This window comes from Apiospora phragmitis, assembly GCF_038363925.1.
Source record: "Apiospora phragmitis strain CBS 135458 chromosome Unknown utg000007l:1.0-2108841.0:1.0-2111359.0, whole genome shotgun sequence".
Classification (NCBI taxonomy): domain Eukaryota; kingdom Fungi; phylum Ascomycota; class Sordariomycetes; order Amphisphaeriales; family Apiosporaceae; genus Apiospora; species Apiospora phragmitis.
Window position 1 is genome coordinate 1,157,645 of NW_027117405.1, and position 17,270 is coordinate 1,174,914.

Here is a 17,270-nt window from a genome sequence, read left to right on the forward strand (position 1 = left end):
GAGCCCGGGCTAACCCTTTTTTTCGTGTCCGTTCTGTCAGATATCAGATATCACGGGAACCCCATTGTATACCACCTATATGAGATGCGTGATGAAAATTTAGTTCTTGATAGTCGTGTTCTCCTATTCGCAAATCTCGACATGACCTTATGTTGCCACGTCGCCAATGCATCTGTGGCCACAACGCTTGTTGCATAAATTGTACATTATCTGGATTGCTAGTCGACTGCCATCATTGGACTGCATCTAGCCTAGGCCAAGATGAGGAGCTGAGAAGGGGGGGCTTGATGTCATGGAGGGTGTGCTGGCCGTCCTGGCAGACGTGATATGTGACCACACTGCTTTTCTTGGAGCTATTCGCCCGTCTGTCTGCCTCTGCTTCAAAGTCAATCAAAGTGGTTTTAACCCGGCACCAACCGAAAGAAGGTGGAGATGAAGAGCTACATCCAGCAAGCAATCGGGTCCTTAACATGTACCTACTACATAAGTAGGTGTGGTATGCTCTCGTACCGAGAGCAGTGCTGTACTGTTGTTCAGTGGTCTGGTTTGAGTGTTTCCTTTTACTCGCTATCTCCTTTTCAATAATGTTGCAGCAGAGTTCATTTGTATTCGAACTGCAAGTTAATGAAGCCGGCAGTCCCCATCTCCCTGCCAGAACTCGACACCATCCAGCTTCTTGCGCCATTGCCGGTTAGGTGGGCCTGGGTAGGACGGGATGTAACTGCCCTTGCACTATTACTTAACAGGGGCATGTCTTCAACTAGATTGGTCTTCGATCAGATCTAGGGCCTGCCAGGGGGTGGCAGCCATGCAAAAGGGAGGATACCCGGTAGAGCTTGACGGGGATCAACCAGGATACCAAGAGCCAGAGCTGCACATGGCTCAATCCAGCCAAAAGAAAAACCACTCCTCAGTTAGGAATGGGCAGGAATGGCCGGGAATGGCCGGGACCAAGTAACCATATGTCGTCAGATCATGGATTAGCAACGGGTATTGTCTTCGCAACGGGAGTGCGTGCAATTCCTTGGCACTTTGCAATGCTAAGTGGCGTGCAATTTGTTTCGTAACGGGTAATGCTTTCATGATGTGTCAAACGGAGTGAAGGATGCATCCATGACGATACGTATCGATGTAGGCGCGTATCTGTGTACGTACGGTTCTTCAGTCAGCCGACAGTTCATGTAGTAAAACCCCACGCCGGACAGTTCACCAAATGCTATTGGGTTACTTTGCAGCAAGCTGACGTCGTGAGCCGCAGATCTCTACAGTCACTGACCGGCTTTCTTTGCGATTCAGAAAACAGACAGACCAGCCAACATGTCTCCTGTGCCTCTCGAATAGGAGACAAGGCACTCGAAACAGTCAAAACTCTGTTGATAATGACCCTTTCTATCTACCAACGCTATCCGAGAGTGCCGAGATTGAGGGCGCCGTTTTCCGGCAGCTGTCGATCGTGATAAATCACCTCGGAATGTCCAGCCGACACCGTTAGCTGTCAGAGGTAGGTTACTGTAGTCAGCACTGTTTGGATGACAGGGGCAGGGGTTCAATATAGATATTGGCTGGCGGGCTTCACTTCCGGGACACGGGTTCCTGGTTGTCCTTGACGCTAATGGCAAGTACAAACCCCCACCACGATTCATGTGCTCTGCAAGTCGACAGATATGACCAATCGTTGGAGTTACGGTGCAAGTGTCTACCTCCTCATTTTGGCCCACCCTCATGGGACAGAACTAGTTGAGCCTTGAAATTCCCGGAGTAGTCTTGGGAGTAGGGTTGTGGGTGAGATAAGGACCAGATGACTTGTCACCGCGGGTATCGAGTACAACATGATGATTCTCAACTGAATGGGTTTTCGAGTATACCGATCTCGCACAGACTCGTATGCTGTTCTGTTGCTGTGGCAAATCAGCCACTCACGTATTATCTCGTCAATGTAGCAGTGAACCTGCATAAGCATAGGTAACCTCCTGGACAAGATTCGATCGAGATATGATCGTGGGTCTGCCGATTTCAGTTCTGAGCGATGCTACCGAGAAACACTGGTGGAGGTACAACATGGTACCGTTGATAGGCCAGCAAGGGTTTCTTACGCCTGCAGCTGCAGCTGCAGGCTGTTGGCTTGCCTCTGGTGTACCTGGACGAGCTGGTCTACTTACTTGGATCATAGTAAGCGGCTCGGCTAGAAACGCAGAGGCTTGCCAATCGAGCAGACCCCCAAGAGCTGAACTGCTTGACACCAACCACTCAGTATGCGAAAGGTAAGCCCAAAGGGGGAAGGGCGGCAGTTCCCAAAAATGGACCGCTGCAGATAACCGTTAGATGTCTTGACGCATCCAAGTGGCCGGTCATTGCTCCAGGAATTGCAGCTGCCAACTGCGCGATACGGCCATCAAACGTGAAACAGACTCCATGATGGATGGGTTATGTCAAAGCGAACCCTGCTTATAGTTCTGGTCCTAATGCAGTTTGCTGCACTGCAACGTCTAGCCGTCTGACAGGAGCAGATGTTGGCTCCGGTGACAAGGGAGGGACAGAGCCGCATAACCTCACATCTCATTTTTCTTGTTCTATGCCGGAGGTCATCACAATGAACAATTGCTGCACTGGCGATGACTGCGGCTCGAAATGTTTCCTCGATCAATCAGTGCCTGGTAGGGATAAGAAGAGTAGGTACCTAAGGCTTGATTTATGGTACAAGCATGTAGGTACATCAATGCAAATTAAGTAGAGACGGGTCTGGTGTTTATTGTTGCTGCTGTTGTTTGGACCAAGTTAGGGCGAGTCACGGGAGGGAAGGATGGGAAGAAGTACGTGCTCCCCGATTGGGAAACTCCAAGATCTCATTGAGCAAGAGCGACCTCGCTACTCCTGCCCGCCTCCCGCTGGCCTCCACTCGAGACTCCGCCAGACAAGCAACCCGAGAGAAGAAACATCTATCCCCACTTCCTCCCGACTCTAAAGGCCGTTCGAACATCCAAGTTAGTATGTCTGGTAGGTACTGGAGGTACCTCATATAGGTGCTGGATCAAAACAAGAAGTACCTAGATTGATACTCTGCCTCCGCGAGTGTGTGTGTATGTGACTGGCGGTTGATGTCCTTTCTCCTGCCATGCTCGAGGCCAGATTCGGAAAGACAATGGAGTCTGGAATCCTGGAAGAGTAGGGAGTTGGTCATAATGATATTTGTTATGGTCTAACACGCGGGTAAGACTACAGTACGGCCCGTCTCGAGCACCTTTCCTCCATCTCAATATCTTGTTCCTTTCCTCGTGTTGTGTATATATCTCCATCCCTTCATTGTCATGTTCCAGTCAGGGCCTCATTTCTCCCAGACGCACATGCAGCAGTACGAGAAAGCTATATTCACTTCACTACTATTCGTATGACCAACACGTTGCAGACCTCTCAAACACTCAAGACGCTTCCACAAGTCGTACTTGGCCAGCGGTCTGCATACCCACCTGCAGACATCGAAGACACCAGAGGCGAACCCATCCTATCACTTCATCTGGCCCATACTAATCATCAGCTGCGGATTGAGGCTATCGACAGACCTGTTCCTATCTACTGTGGAGAAGCAGTTCGCGGTGAACCTCATCCACGGGAACCCGCACAGGATCCTGCATCGCTTCCGGCGAACACTGGGCCCTGACCGCCAGCCAGACTGCAAGCCTACCCAATTTCCTTCGTCTTCTCCCGCATCCCGTCCCAATCAACCCTCCAAGGCGGGGGCTGCAAGTCATCGGCAACGATACTCCCTGGCTCAACCTAGCCGAGACTGCTCCCAAGTCGAGAGATCGGCGGTGAAAGGCTAGTGTAGATCTAGATCCCAGCGGCCCCTATCCCCTATAGGAACAAGCCGGGCAGCAAGAGAGAAGACGTAGGGCCGAGAGGCGCGTAGACTCAGGCAGAAAGTGGGAAGGAGAAAGCATCTGGGAAGGCTGAGTAACAGTCGGTGTTGCTTCGACCCCAGACACGTAGACGATGAACCCCCCCTCTGGCAAGATGTTTATCAACACGTCACAACCCCAACTTGTCTGGGACGAAAACCTTAGACCTTCAACGAGTGCCTTTAACCTGGGGTCTCAGTTACGTAAAGAAGGCATTGCCCAACTCAACCACCTTACCCAACACGACTTTCGCGCTTGGGGTGCTGCACTCGCCCAACTACATCGGCAACGCCAACACCAGCGGCACCAGCAGCTGCAAAAGCAAGCTATATCTCGCCAAACTGGTCAAAAATTCAACAACATGGATTCCAACCAGTATGGCAGGCGAAGCTTCTCATCGCCAGCTGCCCAATCGGCTGACGACGATAATTACTTCGTAAGTAGTACCTGATCATAAGGTGAACCTGAACAATAGCAACTGAGAACTCGCGCCGCTAACAAAGCACCAGACCGAAGGCAGTTACAGCGATTACTACCAAAGTATCGACTTCGATTCATTCGCAACGCCAACGCCAAATGCCATAATTCCCATGAGTGGCAGACTACACTCTCAACCTGGCCATGTCTCAGCTGCAACAACAGTCGGGAGAGACCCGATTCATACCCAACATCTGGACAAAGGATCGTTGGAGGGGAACGAATTCCCATGGAACCCGACTGCCATAAACACTACCGGGGCCAGCACCATGTATTCTCATCCATTCAGCAGTGGAGCTGACCTTCGACAGCATCCTTTCCAAATGTCGGACCCTGCATACAATTTGTTCAGCTTCAATAACGGCATCGGCTACTGCGATGGTCTCCCATCCAGCGGTAACGCCATGTCAAGCTCACATGTCAGCCCGCCTGCCACTCATAACAGTAGCTTCTCCTCGTCGCATGGCACAGTTGGTTCTGACGTCTTTGGTCCGATGAACGTTGAGCCTATGCCGACTACATCCTACATTGCCAGCACTCCGCCCATGCAAACCCATGCCAAGAACATCCCATCGCCCTTTGACTATCCTAGCTACCAGGCTGCATACGACGCTGCCCTTACAAACCCCCAGATGGGTTATGTGTCCCCCAAAGATCTGCGAAAGCACCCATCCCCATCCCCAATCCCCACGACGGCGTTCAACTCCTCCACCGAGTCACTTCCTGTGCAAAATTGCCCCTTCAAGGCCGAGCCCGAGTCTCGCAACATCCTACCCTCCAAGCCCTTGCGGCTGACTGCCAAAGCCAAAGGCCGAAAGGAGCTGCCCATGCCAATGAAGCGAAGACCCACGCCTTCGCGTTCGCCCACCCCTTTTGCGCGCAGCACCGTATCCCCCTCCTCCCCTCATCGTCCGCTTCTAGCAATGCGCCTGCCAGCTTGGCCAGCCCAGTATTGAAGACGAGCTTGGCGCATCGCAGTAAGCTGGCCAAGGAGCAACAGCCCGAAGCAGAGGAGTCGGACAGTGAAGTGATCAAGGCCAATGCCGAGCGTGCCAAGAAGGACAAGTTCCTTGTCCAGAGCAAGCGTGCGGGAATGACCTACCGAGAGATTCGGCGCAAGGGCAACTTTACGGAAGCCGAGTCGACTCTTCGTGGTCGTTACCGGACCCTGACCAAGGACAAGAATGCCCGCGTCCGCAAGCCCGAGTTCTTGGATAATGATGTAAGTTGCTCCCAATCAATCAAAGCCCATATTGCGTTTCGTACTGGCGGACACTCTTTACCGTCTCTACTGCTACATATTGATCAGAGGGATCGACAGTGCTGACTCTTTGTGTGAATTAGATTCTCCTGCTGAAGAAAGCTGTACATGAGCTGGCCAAGGGCGACAGTCCCACCAAGACCAGGATCCCCTGGAAGCAGGTCGCAGACTACATTACCAAGAACAATGGCTCCTACCACTTTGGCAACGCAACTTGCCGCAAGAAGTGGGATGAGCTCGTGGCCCGGGGTGAGGCGGATCTCTAGCTTAAGTTGTCTACCTGATCTTACGTGATGATGAGAGTTTGCTTGTATGTATTGGGGAGGAAGAGCCGATGAAGGGCAACGATGTATGGGATAAATATGTACAACAGAGAGTGAGCGTGTGCTTTTCATGGGCCTGGTTCTAAGTGAGCGGCCGGATTAGTTGGAGATGTAATATTTGCTGGAAGTTGAGGGAGTATGTACTTGCCCGAACTATGTAGTCTGAAACGGATAAAATACTGTTTCCAGAGCCAGTTTGCGTTGGAGGTGGTATGGATGTCGCTTCCCTGCCTGCGTGGCAAAGTGAAATAAATACCTGGATCTTGAGATCGAGGGTCGAGTTCTACCAGTACATCATATCGTCTGTCCTGATTTACAGCCCTTCTACAGCGAGTTCCTACGAGCGAGCTATTGAGTGTTCTTTATCAGAGATTGCTGCCAGTTGGCGACCCCTTAGTAGAAGAAGCCACGCCGATTTTGCTCAAAGACCCCAAGCAACTTGTCCGGGTCCTCCCTCAACGCGTCCCATTCCGCCTCGTTCTTGACGAGCGCCGTGCCCGCCAGTACGGTGCCGTTTAGCGCCACAGGTCCTACCTCCTCCTCCCCGGACTTGCTCCGGATCGTCGCGCCCTCGGCGACGCGCGGGCATAGCGCCATGGTCGTCCGCGTCATGGCCAGGTTGTAGCTGATGCGCGCCTCGCCCGCGCCCGCGACGGCTTCTTCGTTGATCTCCTCCGGGTGCAGCAGCCGTACCGCATCCTTGTACAGATGTACGTAGGCCGCGTGCAGTTGCTTGGCGGGGGCCCCTGCGGTGATGCGGTCCGTCAACACCGCGAACGGCATGTCGACGACGGCGTCCTTTTCGTTACTGCTGCTGCCCATGACGTCCGCCACCACGCTCCAGTCGGCGCCATGGTCGGCCGTGTCGAGCCCGGCGCGCATCTGTGCCACGGGCAGGAGCTGGATGTGCCGATGCGGCTGGCTGGCGCCCGAGTGCGGGCCCGAGTTGAAGAAGGCGAAGAGCTCCTGGCTTCTGTCTTTGCCATCGTCGTGGTACGCCCGGATGCACGCATAGGCGGCCGCGATGTCGTCGGCCTCGAGCACGTGCGTCTGGGGTTTCACGGCCCGGGTCGCGAGGATGAAGTGCTCGGGGACGATGGCGAACTTGTTCAGGACCAGGACGTGGTTTGGCGGGAGCTGGGCTACGGTCATGGACGGTAAGGGGTTCTCAAAGGGGTTGAACGGTTTCTTCTTCTCGGCGCCGGGCGGGGGAGGGTTGGGCTTGGGCTTGGAGGCCAGAGCCGGGGAGAAGCGGAGCTGGAAGGCGATGCCGGACCGGCCCGGCTTGAGGACAGCGACTTGGGTAGGGTAGCATGTCAGGTCGCCCGCCGCCCGCGCCTTCTCAAAGGCGGCTTTGACGAGACTGGGGAGATTCGCCGGTGCTCTGATCCCGAGCATGTCTTCAGCCATTCTTGGTCGTTGCCAGGTGTTTCCTTGGCAGCAATTACAAACTCATGAGAAGTATCTTGTTCAAGCTATTCAGTGATGGTCATTTGCGAATCCTAGTAGGTGGATACTATCACAAGGCTTGCTGGCGTAATCATTGATTATCATCATGATCGACATTGTTACACTCGTAGATTATGCGATCTGTCGTGGCGGCTGGGGTAGCGTTCCGCCAGCTGCCAACTGCTTGCCAGTCGCGCTATTATCATGTCGCTCGCTTAACCGCCATAGCTTGTGTTTTTATTTAGAGCGAACAAGCGAAGTGAAGAGCCATAAAAATTGCCGCTGCACTGGATTGAATGACTGATGGACCATGGATGATTTTGGAATTGATTGATTCGACGGGGAAAATCTCCGGCCACTAACAGATCGTGTCACGTACTCCACCGTTGCCATCCCAGACCCAAGAACAAGACTAAGGTTGACGATCAAACAGACCCTTGGCCATAGCCCCTTAGAAAGTTTCAAACACACGCCAAATCATCATGCGTTGTCGCCCAATTCCTTGTTCGAGATCGCACCAGAACGAGACGAGCACACAGCAACAGCCCAGCACAGCAGAAAGCAAGCCGTGTGGAAGTGGGCACATTGAAGGCTAACTGCGAACTGTTCATGAATAGTCAGGGGGGGACTAATCATCCCTTTCATACCTCGAGCTAGCCTTTGCGGATGCGAGCGAGGATGCGCAGGAAGGATGTTGGGGTCTGGTACTGTATGTAGTAGTGGTTGGGAAGCATCATCCATGGCACGTGGAGGATCGACGTACAGTCATCATCCTTTCCTCCCTCCCCCTCCCCCATGCAATAGCGACCTCGTGGTTCTCTACGCTGCGCCCATGTGAGCCACCATATGATTTGCATTACTTTATTACCCGCCACAGAGATTCTTTAGCCAAAGAGGCCTCGTATCTTTGAGCGCATGAACAAATTACAATAGCCAAAGCAAAATGAAAGCTATCATCAGCCAGCCGAGAAATTGCAGACTTGATCTGCTAATGGTTGGTTGGTCGGCAATGTGGTCGGCAATGAAGCCAGCTATTCATTACCTCAGAAGTAACGTTGGACGTCAACTGCAGTGCACCTGCAGAATCTGTAACCGACATTCAGCTTCATGTTTCGGATAATCCTAACTTGGCATCCTCCCGAATCGCTACCACCAACTCGCCGCTCGCCGTTCTTCTCTAATTCTGTTCTACCCCAGTCATTCGCTATGTTGGAGTCCGTCCTTTTATTTCCAAAAACGAAGATCTTTCCTCAACAGGCCGGTGTTCCTGATCGTTTCTCCATCTGCAAACCCTTTGACGTTGTAGGACCTGTGTAATAAGCGCCCTCAAGCAAGCGCTTCTCTGTGGGTACGTGCGTGCCTGTGTCGATCTGTCTCCCAACACGTCACCGATTACTGGGTTACTGGGTTACTGGGTTACTGTACGCGGTTGCTTGTTCTCCTAGCCAATATGTATGCGATCTCCCAGATTCTAGATGCCTACGAGAAGGGTCTGCGATCGACACCGAAGCTTTAGGAAGAATCCAAGCATCGCGAATCCTCACAGATTGCAAATCATCCCAAATTCACCTCGGTCGGCCCAATGAGGCTTGAAATATGGTATTAGTATTGGCTAAGTCATAGTAAGCCGGCCAATACGCTTCAGGCTATTCAAACTAGAAGTTCGGCCGGTAGTACAAATGCAGGATCGCTTGCGCTACGGTAGCCTGGTATGCAGGGACAGGCGTAAAATCGGCACAGATCTGGGTGATGGCGCCACGGCAGTGCCAACGGATATGGTGCGCCATCGCGCAACTTTCAACGTTGCCCAACAGGCACCTAGATCCTTCTACCACTTTCATCACCGTCAGTTCGTCTTACGGTATGGCATCGTGGCCCTCCCCGGAATGAGCATGACAAGAGAATCACCGTCGCGTCCCACCTCGAAGCAACCTTATTACCGAGCGATGCGACCCTGGTATTTGCTGTGGCTTGTCTGTATGGTCGCAGACGGAAAAGGACGTGATCTAATCCAGCAGTCCCCGTCACAAAGAAAGAGAAGAAGTTTGCCATCCAATGAGTCATGGAATATAGCCTACCATGCTTTACTCGGCATGGTCGCTGATTTGGTCTGTCGATTTCCTTGTTGCTGCTGCATTCCAGGCACAAGAGTCCCGAGGTTTAAGTGACGAAGCAGGTCTATTCAAACCTATCTATGGTGCCACCCGGCCTCATCAACTCACCCACGAACCACCTGCACTACGTCGCTTCCACTCGCTTGCACTGCCGAACGGGCTTGGGTCTTGGCATCCGAACAATTAATATACGCAAATGCTGAAGATCGATGTGTTTCTTTCCGGGGGACCCTGGACCTTGTTGCCTCCGCCGGCCGCCCGTTCCTATTGCTCTGTTGCTTGCTCCTGGGTGGTGAGAGTTTGCCCCTGCCTTATTCTTTTTGTCCAGCTGCTTGGTTTTCTCATTCCAGACTGTGGACAGTGGGTCACGCGCTTTTATGCGTGGGACCCCCATGGCAACGATGCTGCGATATCAACCTATAAAAAGGGGCGAAAGAAAAACAGAATTGCTACATTACAGCCAGTGAGTGGTACATAATTTCAGGTAGTTTAGTTTGCCAAGTTGGGTGGCAGTCCATGTTCGGCAGTTTTCAGCCATGGCTGAAAATCAGTGGTTGACAGGCAAGACATTGCACCTCGCAAGCTCGCCAACCCGTTGGGTGATTGATGCACTAGAACGGGAATTTCAGATCTCAGCGGCTCTGATTGAACGACTCGCTCTGCGTCGCAGTGCAAGGGTTCTGCAAGGTTGCGGAAGGGGCTGCCCCTCCCCCATATCGCTGCCGGGATGCGAGGGTGATGTGCCAATGTGGTGTGGTCGCGCAGGCCTGGGCAATTAAAGTATTACAGGAGCACCTGACAAGGATGACAAGTGGTGGGTAGCGCAGTCCGCTTTAGGAAGGTTGCCCCCCATGGAGCCGGCTGCTGAGTGGTAAAAAAGGCTGCGCTGCGCAACTCCGCATCCCTGTACGGGCGGGTTTGAGTAACAGCTGTAGCGCTGTACTAAAGTAGCAAGTAACTCAACCTCAGGTGGCTCCAGTGACGGAGGGCCAGTCAATGCCTGCCACTACTCGCAATGTGAAATCCAAAAGAACGGATGGGGGTTTGTCGACGGTCGGATATTCTGTCATGGCCAGCCATACATGCCATGCTAAGGCTCAGAAATAGGTGGTGAAATGAGCCAGTGCCAGGCCCTGGAATTGCAAGTGCTGTGCTAGATAGAGTAGAGAGGATCTAATGGATCAACCAACCGATGCGTCCAACCCCGGGCATCCATGCCACCACTCCCATTAGTTTGTGCGGCGGAACAATCCTGTGGAATACCCAACTTTGCCCGTCATTAAGTGAGCTCCATATCGACCGGACTGGAACCAGATTTGAGGCAACGGCGAGCTTGGTATAAACTCGATCTGTTCCTGGCCGATGTTCTGTCTCCCTCGTCCTTCTCCCATCCCAACGCCCGCGGCTTGTTTCTTATTTCCCCCCCAAGCCAAGTGGAGGTAGACTTTTCTCCTAAGTTCACTACCTGCTACTTCGCCATCCTATTCACTTCCACTTCACCTCACAACAACACAAACACATTCTTTTTCTTCACCACACGTCTGGACGCATTCGTTTCGGGGTTTTCCCAAACCTACAACCTACATTACTCCCTCCTAAGTCGGCGACTTCTTCCTAGGACCAACAACACGTTCCTTGTCAACACCACTTTCGTTCCCTTCCTGGAAAGCTGACGACGACTTACCAACCCGAACTTGACGCACCTCGACCCGGTTAACAGTCTGTTCGTTTCGTTTCTCTATTGTCTTCGAGTCAACTCGTCTGACATCACCGCCTCTTGATTCACCCAGCATGTAAGTCATAAGAGTCCATTGATTCACCCGTGATTCACACATCGACTCCCCCCACCACCTGTTATTGATGATCGCGCCTCTTCGGGCAACAATCAACAACAAAGCTCTCGTACATTGGGGCATTGTTTGCACTCTGATTTAATCATTCTACCCTCCTTGAGTTCATTGAGCTTTCTTTTGGAGACAATCATCATTGTCCACGAGTGTTAGCCTACCTACGTATTCAACACGTTCGAGGGCTCGCCTTGTGGAAATCCAATTTATATATCAACCTCACCAGCACAAACCAAACCTGTGTTGTTTTTCCCTTCCCATATTCTCAGCAAACCCATTTTCTCAAAGAGTGTTGATTTTCTTCTTCGATTATTTCATACTTTTGGGGGACGCAGTTTTCTCAGCACTTCATTCACCAAGATCATCCACCAATTCTTTTCTTCGACATATACTGATATTGATCAACAGTTCCTACAAGATAAAAATCATTCTTTTCGGTGCACAAGTTATTGAAGACCATCCACGAATAGCTGGCACTAAACGTCAAGATGGGACTCGCAAATTTCCTAACAGCATCTGCGCTGGCCTTGAGTCTCTTAAGTCCCACGCTGGCCGTTCCCACCACATCAGCCCTCGAAGTCCGCCAGGCTGACTCCAGCTACTGGGTTTCGAGCATCAAGCGCCAGGGCACTGTTCCTTTTGGTAAGGCTGACTCCAAGGTCTTCCGAAACGTCAAGGACTACGGCGCTGTTGGTGATGGCAAGACAGATGACACTGCCGCCATCAACAAGGCTATTCAAGATGGCAGCGACCGCTGCATCATGAAGTGCGACTCCCGCACCAACGCGCCTGCTTTGGTTTACTTCCCCTCCGGCACCTATATGGTGTCTAGCCCCATCATTCAGAGCTACTACACTCAGTTCGTTGGTGATGCCGTCAATCTGCCTACCCTGAAGGCCACCTCTAGCTTCAAGGGCATGGCTGTTATTGATGCTGATCCGTACATTGAAGGCCTTGATAGTGTCAATTGGTACGTCAATCAGAACAACTTTTTCCGCCAGATCCGCAACTTTGTCATCGACATCACTGCGCTGCCGCCCAGCGAAGGTGCGGGTATCCACTGGCAAGTAGCTCAGGCCACTAGCTTGCAGAATATTGTCTTCAACAGCAACCCCGACAAGTCAGAGGCCAACCAGCAGAAGGGTATCTTCATGGACAACGGCTCCGGTGGTTTCATGGCTGACCTGACCTTCAACGGAGGAGGTTATGGTGCCTTCTTTGGGTCTCAGCAATTCACCACCCGTAACATGACCTTCAACAACTGCAACACTGCAATCTTCCTTAACTGGAACTGGTTGTGGGCGATCCAGGACGTTAAGATCAACAACTGCAAGGTCGGCATTGACATGGCGAGCGGTACTGAGACTAACATCCAGACCGGTTCGCTTATGTTGATGGACAGCAAGATCTCGGGCACTCCCGTTGGTATCAAGACGCTGTACCGCCCCGACAACACCATGACCAACAACACCCTGGTTCTTGACAACGTCGACATGTCCGAAGGTGTCCAGACTGCTATTCAATTTGCCGGAGACAACAGCACCGTTCTCGCGGGCAACAAGAAGATCGACTCTTTCGCTCAGGGTCGTGACTACAGCAGTGGCACTGGCAAGGCCATGCAGGCCGCTAAGAGCGCGATCCCGGTTCCCAATGGACTCAAGAAGGACGGCAAGGTTTTCACCCGAACTAAGCCCCAGTACGAAGGTGTCCCGGCCAGCAGCTTTGTCAGTATGAAGTCCTCTGGCGCCAAGGGTGATGGCCAGACCGACGACACCGCTGCCATCCAGAAGGTCTTTGACAGCGTAAAGGAGGGCCAGGTCGTCTACTTCGACCACGGTGCCTACCTCGTTCAGGATACGATCAAGGTTCCCAAGAACATCAAGATTACTGGAGAGATGTGGCCCATGATCATGGCTGCTGGCACCAAGTTCAACGACGAGTCGAAGCCCACTGCCGTCTTCCAGGTCGGCGAGCCTGGCGACGTCGGCACTGTCGAGATGTCCGACCTGATCTTCCAGACCAAGGGACCTCAAGCTGGTGCCATCCTCGTGCAGTGGAACTTGGCTGGCTCTGAGCCTGGTGCTGCTGGTCTCTGGGATGTCCACTTCCGAGTTGGTGGCACTGCTGGTACTGAACTGCAGTCAGACACGTGCTCCAAGAACCCCAACGCTACCCACCCCGCTGACACCAAGTGCATTGGCTCCTTCATGATGTTCCACGCGACCGAGACCGCCTCTGTCTATGTCGAGAACTGCTGGTTCTGGGTCGCTGACCACGAACTTGACCTCGACGACCACAACCAGATCGACATCTACAACGGCCGTGGTGTCCTGATCGAGTCTCAGAAGCCTGTTTGGTTCTGGGGAACTGCCTCTGAGCACAGTCAGATGTACAACTACCAAATCACCAACGCCCAGAACCTTTGGATGTCCTGCATTCAGACCGAGACTGCCTACATGCAGGGTAACCCTGATGCCACCACTCCCTTCAAGGTCAACCAGAACTTCCACGACCCTGACTTCAGCAACTGTGATGGTTCTTCTGAGGGTTGCAAGCGCACTTGGGGTGTCCGTGTGATGAACTCGTCTGACATCTTTGTCTACGGTGCCGGCCTTTACTCGTAAGTTTATTCCACCTTTCCCTTGATTCATGCAGGTGCATTTGCTAACCATCCACCAGTTTCTTCGAGAACTACGGCCAAGACTGCCTCAAGACCAACAGCTGCCAGCAGAACATGGTCAGCATCGAGAAGTCGAGTGTCCACATGTATGGTCTCAGCACCAAGGCGTCCGTGAACATGCTCACCGTCGATGGAAAGTCCGTTGCCCTTGATAAGGACAACCGTAACAGTAAGTGCCGCATCCCAAGATCCCTGACTACTCTACGTCGTTGTGTAACTCAGCTAACGCATTTTCTTTACAGCCTTCTGCGCCGCCATTGCCAAGTACGAGTCCAACGGAGGACCCGCTGGCGGTGCCGCACCCGGTGCCGCACCCGGTGGTGGCTCTTCTGGAGGTGGCTCGTCATCAGGTGGTAGCTCCAGCCAGGCACCCAAGCCCAGCACACCGGCTCAAACCCAGCCTGGTAGCTCCTCAGCTCCTTCCGCTCCTATTGCCTCTGCCCCAGCTCCGTCCCAGGGAAGCGGTTCCGGCTCTGCCCCCGCCAGCAACCCTGTACCAGCTACGACTCCCAAGCCTAGCGCTGGTACTCAAGGATCCCAGCCTCAAGCACCTCAGCCATCCGAGACTACCATCCCCATTCCCTCTGGGTCGGGAGGTTCCAGATCGGGAGGTTCCGGTTCTGGAAGCTCTGGCTCAGAAGGTTCTGGTTCTGGAAGCTCCGGTTCAGGAGGTGCCGGTTCTGGAAGCTCTGGCTCCGGGGGTGCCGGCTCGGGAGCCCCAGCTCCTAGCCCCTTCTACGTCACAGTGACAGCAACTGTCACTGCGCAAGGCGCCTGCGGCACGTCGTCATAGGCGACTACGCCCGCTCAGACTGGGCAATGGAGCTTGCCCCCGAGGACGACAAGCATCTTTAAGGCAACCCGACCGCCCACGACGAGGAGCGTTTACAAAGCATCCAGACCCACAGCAGCAACCTGTTGTTGTGAATCACATGGATCGTGACGATCTAACCTGTTCTCTTCACTTCGACACAGCCTACTTTTCAGGCTCCCACGTTTTACTCTTCTCTTCTTCACTTTTTTACTTCTTTATTTGGCCCCAGAGGCATTGACACAATCTTCCTATTTACGGAACAGGGCAGGGTATGATTGCATTCACGACCAGTATGGCATTGGTCTAGGGGAGTTTCGGTGAGACAAGCAACAAATCAATAGCAATGTACAGAGCGGATGAATGCCCAGCAGCAGACAGTGTGGATACCCGATTTGTTTCTTGACGATACTTGAGCAACACAACACCACGGATGACGAGGCCAGTCAGATGACACAGATGCTGGCACGGTGGAAGAACAACAAAACACATGACACATAGGTTGCAAGTAGTATCAATATTGAATGTTCATGAATAATTTTCGAGTTCGTGAAATTGTTGCATAGTTATAATTCGATTTTGAGTGACTTCACAATGGCGCGAATGGCTGAGTACGTCGTACGTTGCTGTGGTCGTCTCTCAGCCACACCTCGGCAGAGCGAAGTGGCAGTGGCGTATTTTCGCATGGCCTTGTTCTTTGTCTTGTAACGTCATAGGTAGGAACGAATGCCCTGTACGATAATTACTTCAACCTTTTAGTTGGTGACAACACCACATGGTCACTGGTCTTTGGAAACAACTGGGATCTCAATATTAGCCTACCTAGATTGTAATGAGAGGGATTGCTTGCTTATTTTCCAGGCAAGGCAATCACAGCTCGGCTGTTTTCGATCATTAAAACCCAGTCACTTTTGCCAACAAACAAAGGACCATCCCCCACTACGCATTCTACCCTACGCCTTTCCTCCAATCGCTTGCATCCGTTGTCGAGATCTGCTCTACGAACTTACCTTTTCTCGATGGCCGACACCAACACATCGTCTCTGCGGTCGCGCTCCGACAACAAGATGGCCGCCACGAGTACTAACGTGCCCGAGTCGTCGTCCTCGGCCTCCTCAACCCAATCGACCGCCGCGAATAAGAGAAGAAACCCGCCCCACTTCCCGACCGCCCTCGAGACCCTCGCGCTGGTCATCTACCCGACCGTCCTCGCCTTCGGCACGCTCTTCTCGGCCCTCAGCCCGCAGACGCGCGCCTCGCCCTACGACAGCACGGGCCAGTCGCACGTCCAGGCCCTCGCGCCCAGCTACTTCGCGCGCAAGGACAATCTGTTCAACGTGCTCTTCGTCAAGCGCGGCTGGGCCTGGATCACGGCCGCCTTTGTCGCCTTCGCCGTCACCCACCCGGCCGTGACGTCGACCCCGTCGCGCGCGGCGCGCGCGGGTCTCAGGTGGGCCGCCGTGACGGGCTGGTGGTTCCTGGTGACGCAGTGGTGCTTCGGCCCGGCCCTCATCGACCGCGGATTCCGACTCACGGGCGGGCAGTGCGCCGTCGCCGAGAGCAACGTGGTGCAGGGCGACAAGCACGCGGGTGCGCGCGACTTCGCGACGGCCGTGGCGTGCAAGGCCGCGGGCGGGCGCTGGAGCGGCGGGCACGACATCAGCGGGCACGTCTTCCTGCTCGTCCTGGGCAGCTGGTTCCTGCTGCAGGAGGTCGGCTGGGTCGCGGTGCGGGTCGGGGCCCTCACGGGCCGCCGCGACGAGCGCACCGTTGTCATGGGCGACGGGGCCGTCAAGGGCGCCGGGGTCGTGGCCGAGAAGAGCGAGGGCCAGGAGGACACGACTGATGCGCATCGGACGCTGGGGCTCGGGGGCAGGTTTGCTCTCGTGGTCGTGGGGCTGTGTCTTTGGATGCTGCTGATGACGGCCATCTACTTCCATACCTGGTTCGAGAAGGTAAGCAAGCACCTATTCCCCATCTACCAGCCACACCGAAAGACCCGGCTTAGACCATTGGTTACATGCATACATGCTAACGATACGATCTTCACAGTTTACTGGACTCATGACGGCCTTCGTTGGCATCTACCCGGTCTACATTCTGCCCCGATGGATACCTGCGCTACGAGACATTGTTGGGCTTCCCGGCATATAGATCGACTCATCAGTCAACTGTTGGCAATTGCAGAAAGAAGAAGTTTGTTGCGGACCAGGGACCGAGACTATCGACGATGTACACGACGAATGCACCAGTGTAATATAATAGAGCTAGAGCACTACACTGTATTTCCTACTTACCACCCATTACATTACCAAAGAGAATGGATGTGCTCTCGTGTGTAAAAATTCATCTTCAATAGCGACACAGATTGTACGTAAAGAGATATATTCCATTCTGGATCAGGGACAAGCTGAC

General features: G+C 53.3%; 4 protein-coding genes across 4 annotated transcripts; 3 read left to right on the forward strand and 1 right to left on the reverse strand.

The window, feature by feature from the left end:
* Window positions 1-4,693: 4,693 nt before the first annotated feature.
* PG994_007326 (uncharacterized protein) lies at window positions 4,694-5,897 on the forward strand (the record flags this gene model as incomplete). The annotated part of the gene is made up of 3 exons (XM_066858735.1): window positions 4,694-5,127; window positions 5,181-5,592; window positions 5,715-5,897. The coding sequence occupies 3 exons, from the start codon at window positions 4,694-4,696 to the stop codon at window positions 5,895-5,897; spliced, it is 1,029 nt and encodes a 342-aa protein (XP_066715677.1).
* A 450-nt stretch (window positions 5,898-6,347) lies between these two features.
* On the reverse strand, window positions 6,348-7,364 carry PG994_007327 (uncharacterized protein; the record flags this gene model as incomplete). Its single annotated transcript, XM_066858736.1, has 1 exon — window positions 6,348-7,364. The coding sequence occupies one exon, from the start codon at window positions 7,362-7,364 to the stop codon at window positions 6,348-6,350; it is 1,017 nt and encodes a 338-aa protein (XP_066715678.1).
* Window positions 7,365-11,852: 4,488 nt separating this feature from the next.
* Window positions 11,853-14,837, forward strand: PG994_007328 (uncharacterized protein; the record flags this gene model as incomplete). The annotated part of the gene is made up of 3 exons (XM_066858737.1): window positions 11,853-13,984; window positions 14,044-14,213; window positions 14,287-14,837. 3 exons carry the CDS (start codon window positions 11,853-11,855, stop codon window positions 14,835-14,837), a joined length of 2,853 nt encoding a protein of 950 aa, XP_066715679.1.
* A 1,037-nt stretch (window positions 14,838-15,874) lies between these two features.
* PG994_007329 (uncharacterized protein) lies at window positions 15,875-17,009 on the forward strand (the record flags this gene model as incomplete). The annotated part of the gene is made up of 2 exons (XM_066858738.1): window positions 15,875-16,810; window positions 16,908-17,009. 2 exons carry the CDS (start codon window positions 15,875-15,877, stop codon window positions 17,007-17,009), a joined length of 1,038 nt encoding a protein of 345 aa, XP_066715680.1.
* Between the last annotated feature and the right edge of the window lie 261 nt (window positions 17,010-17,270).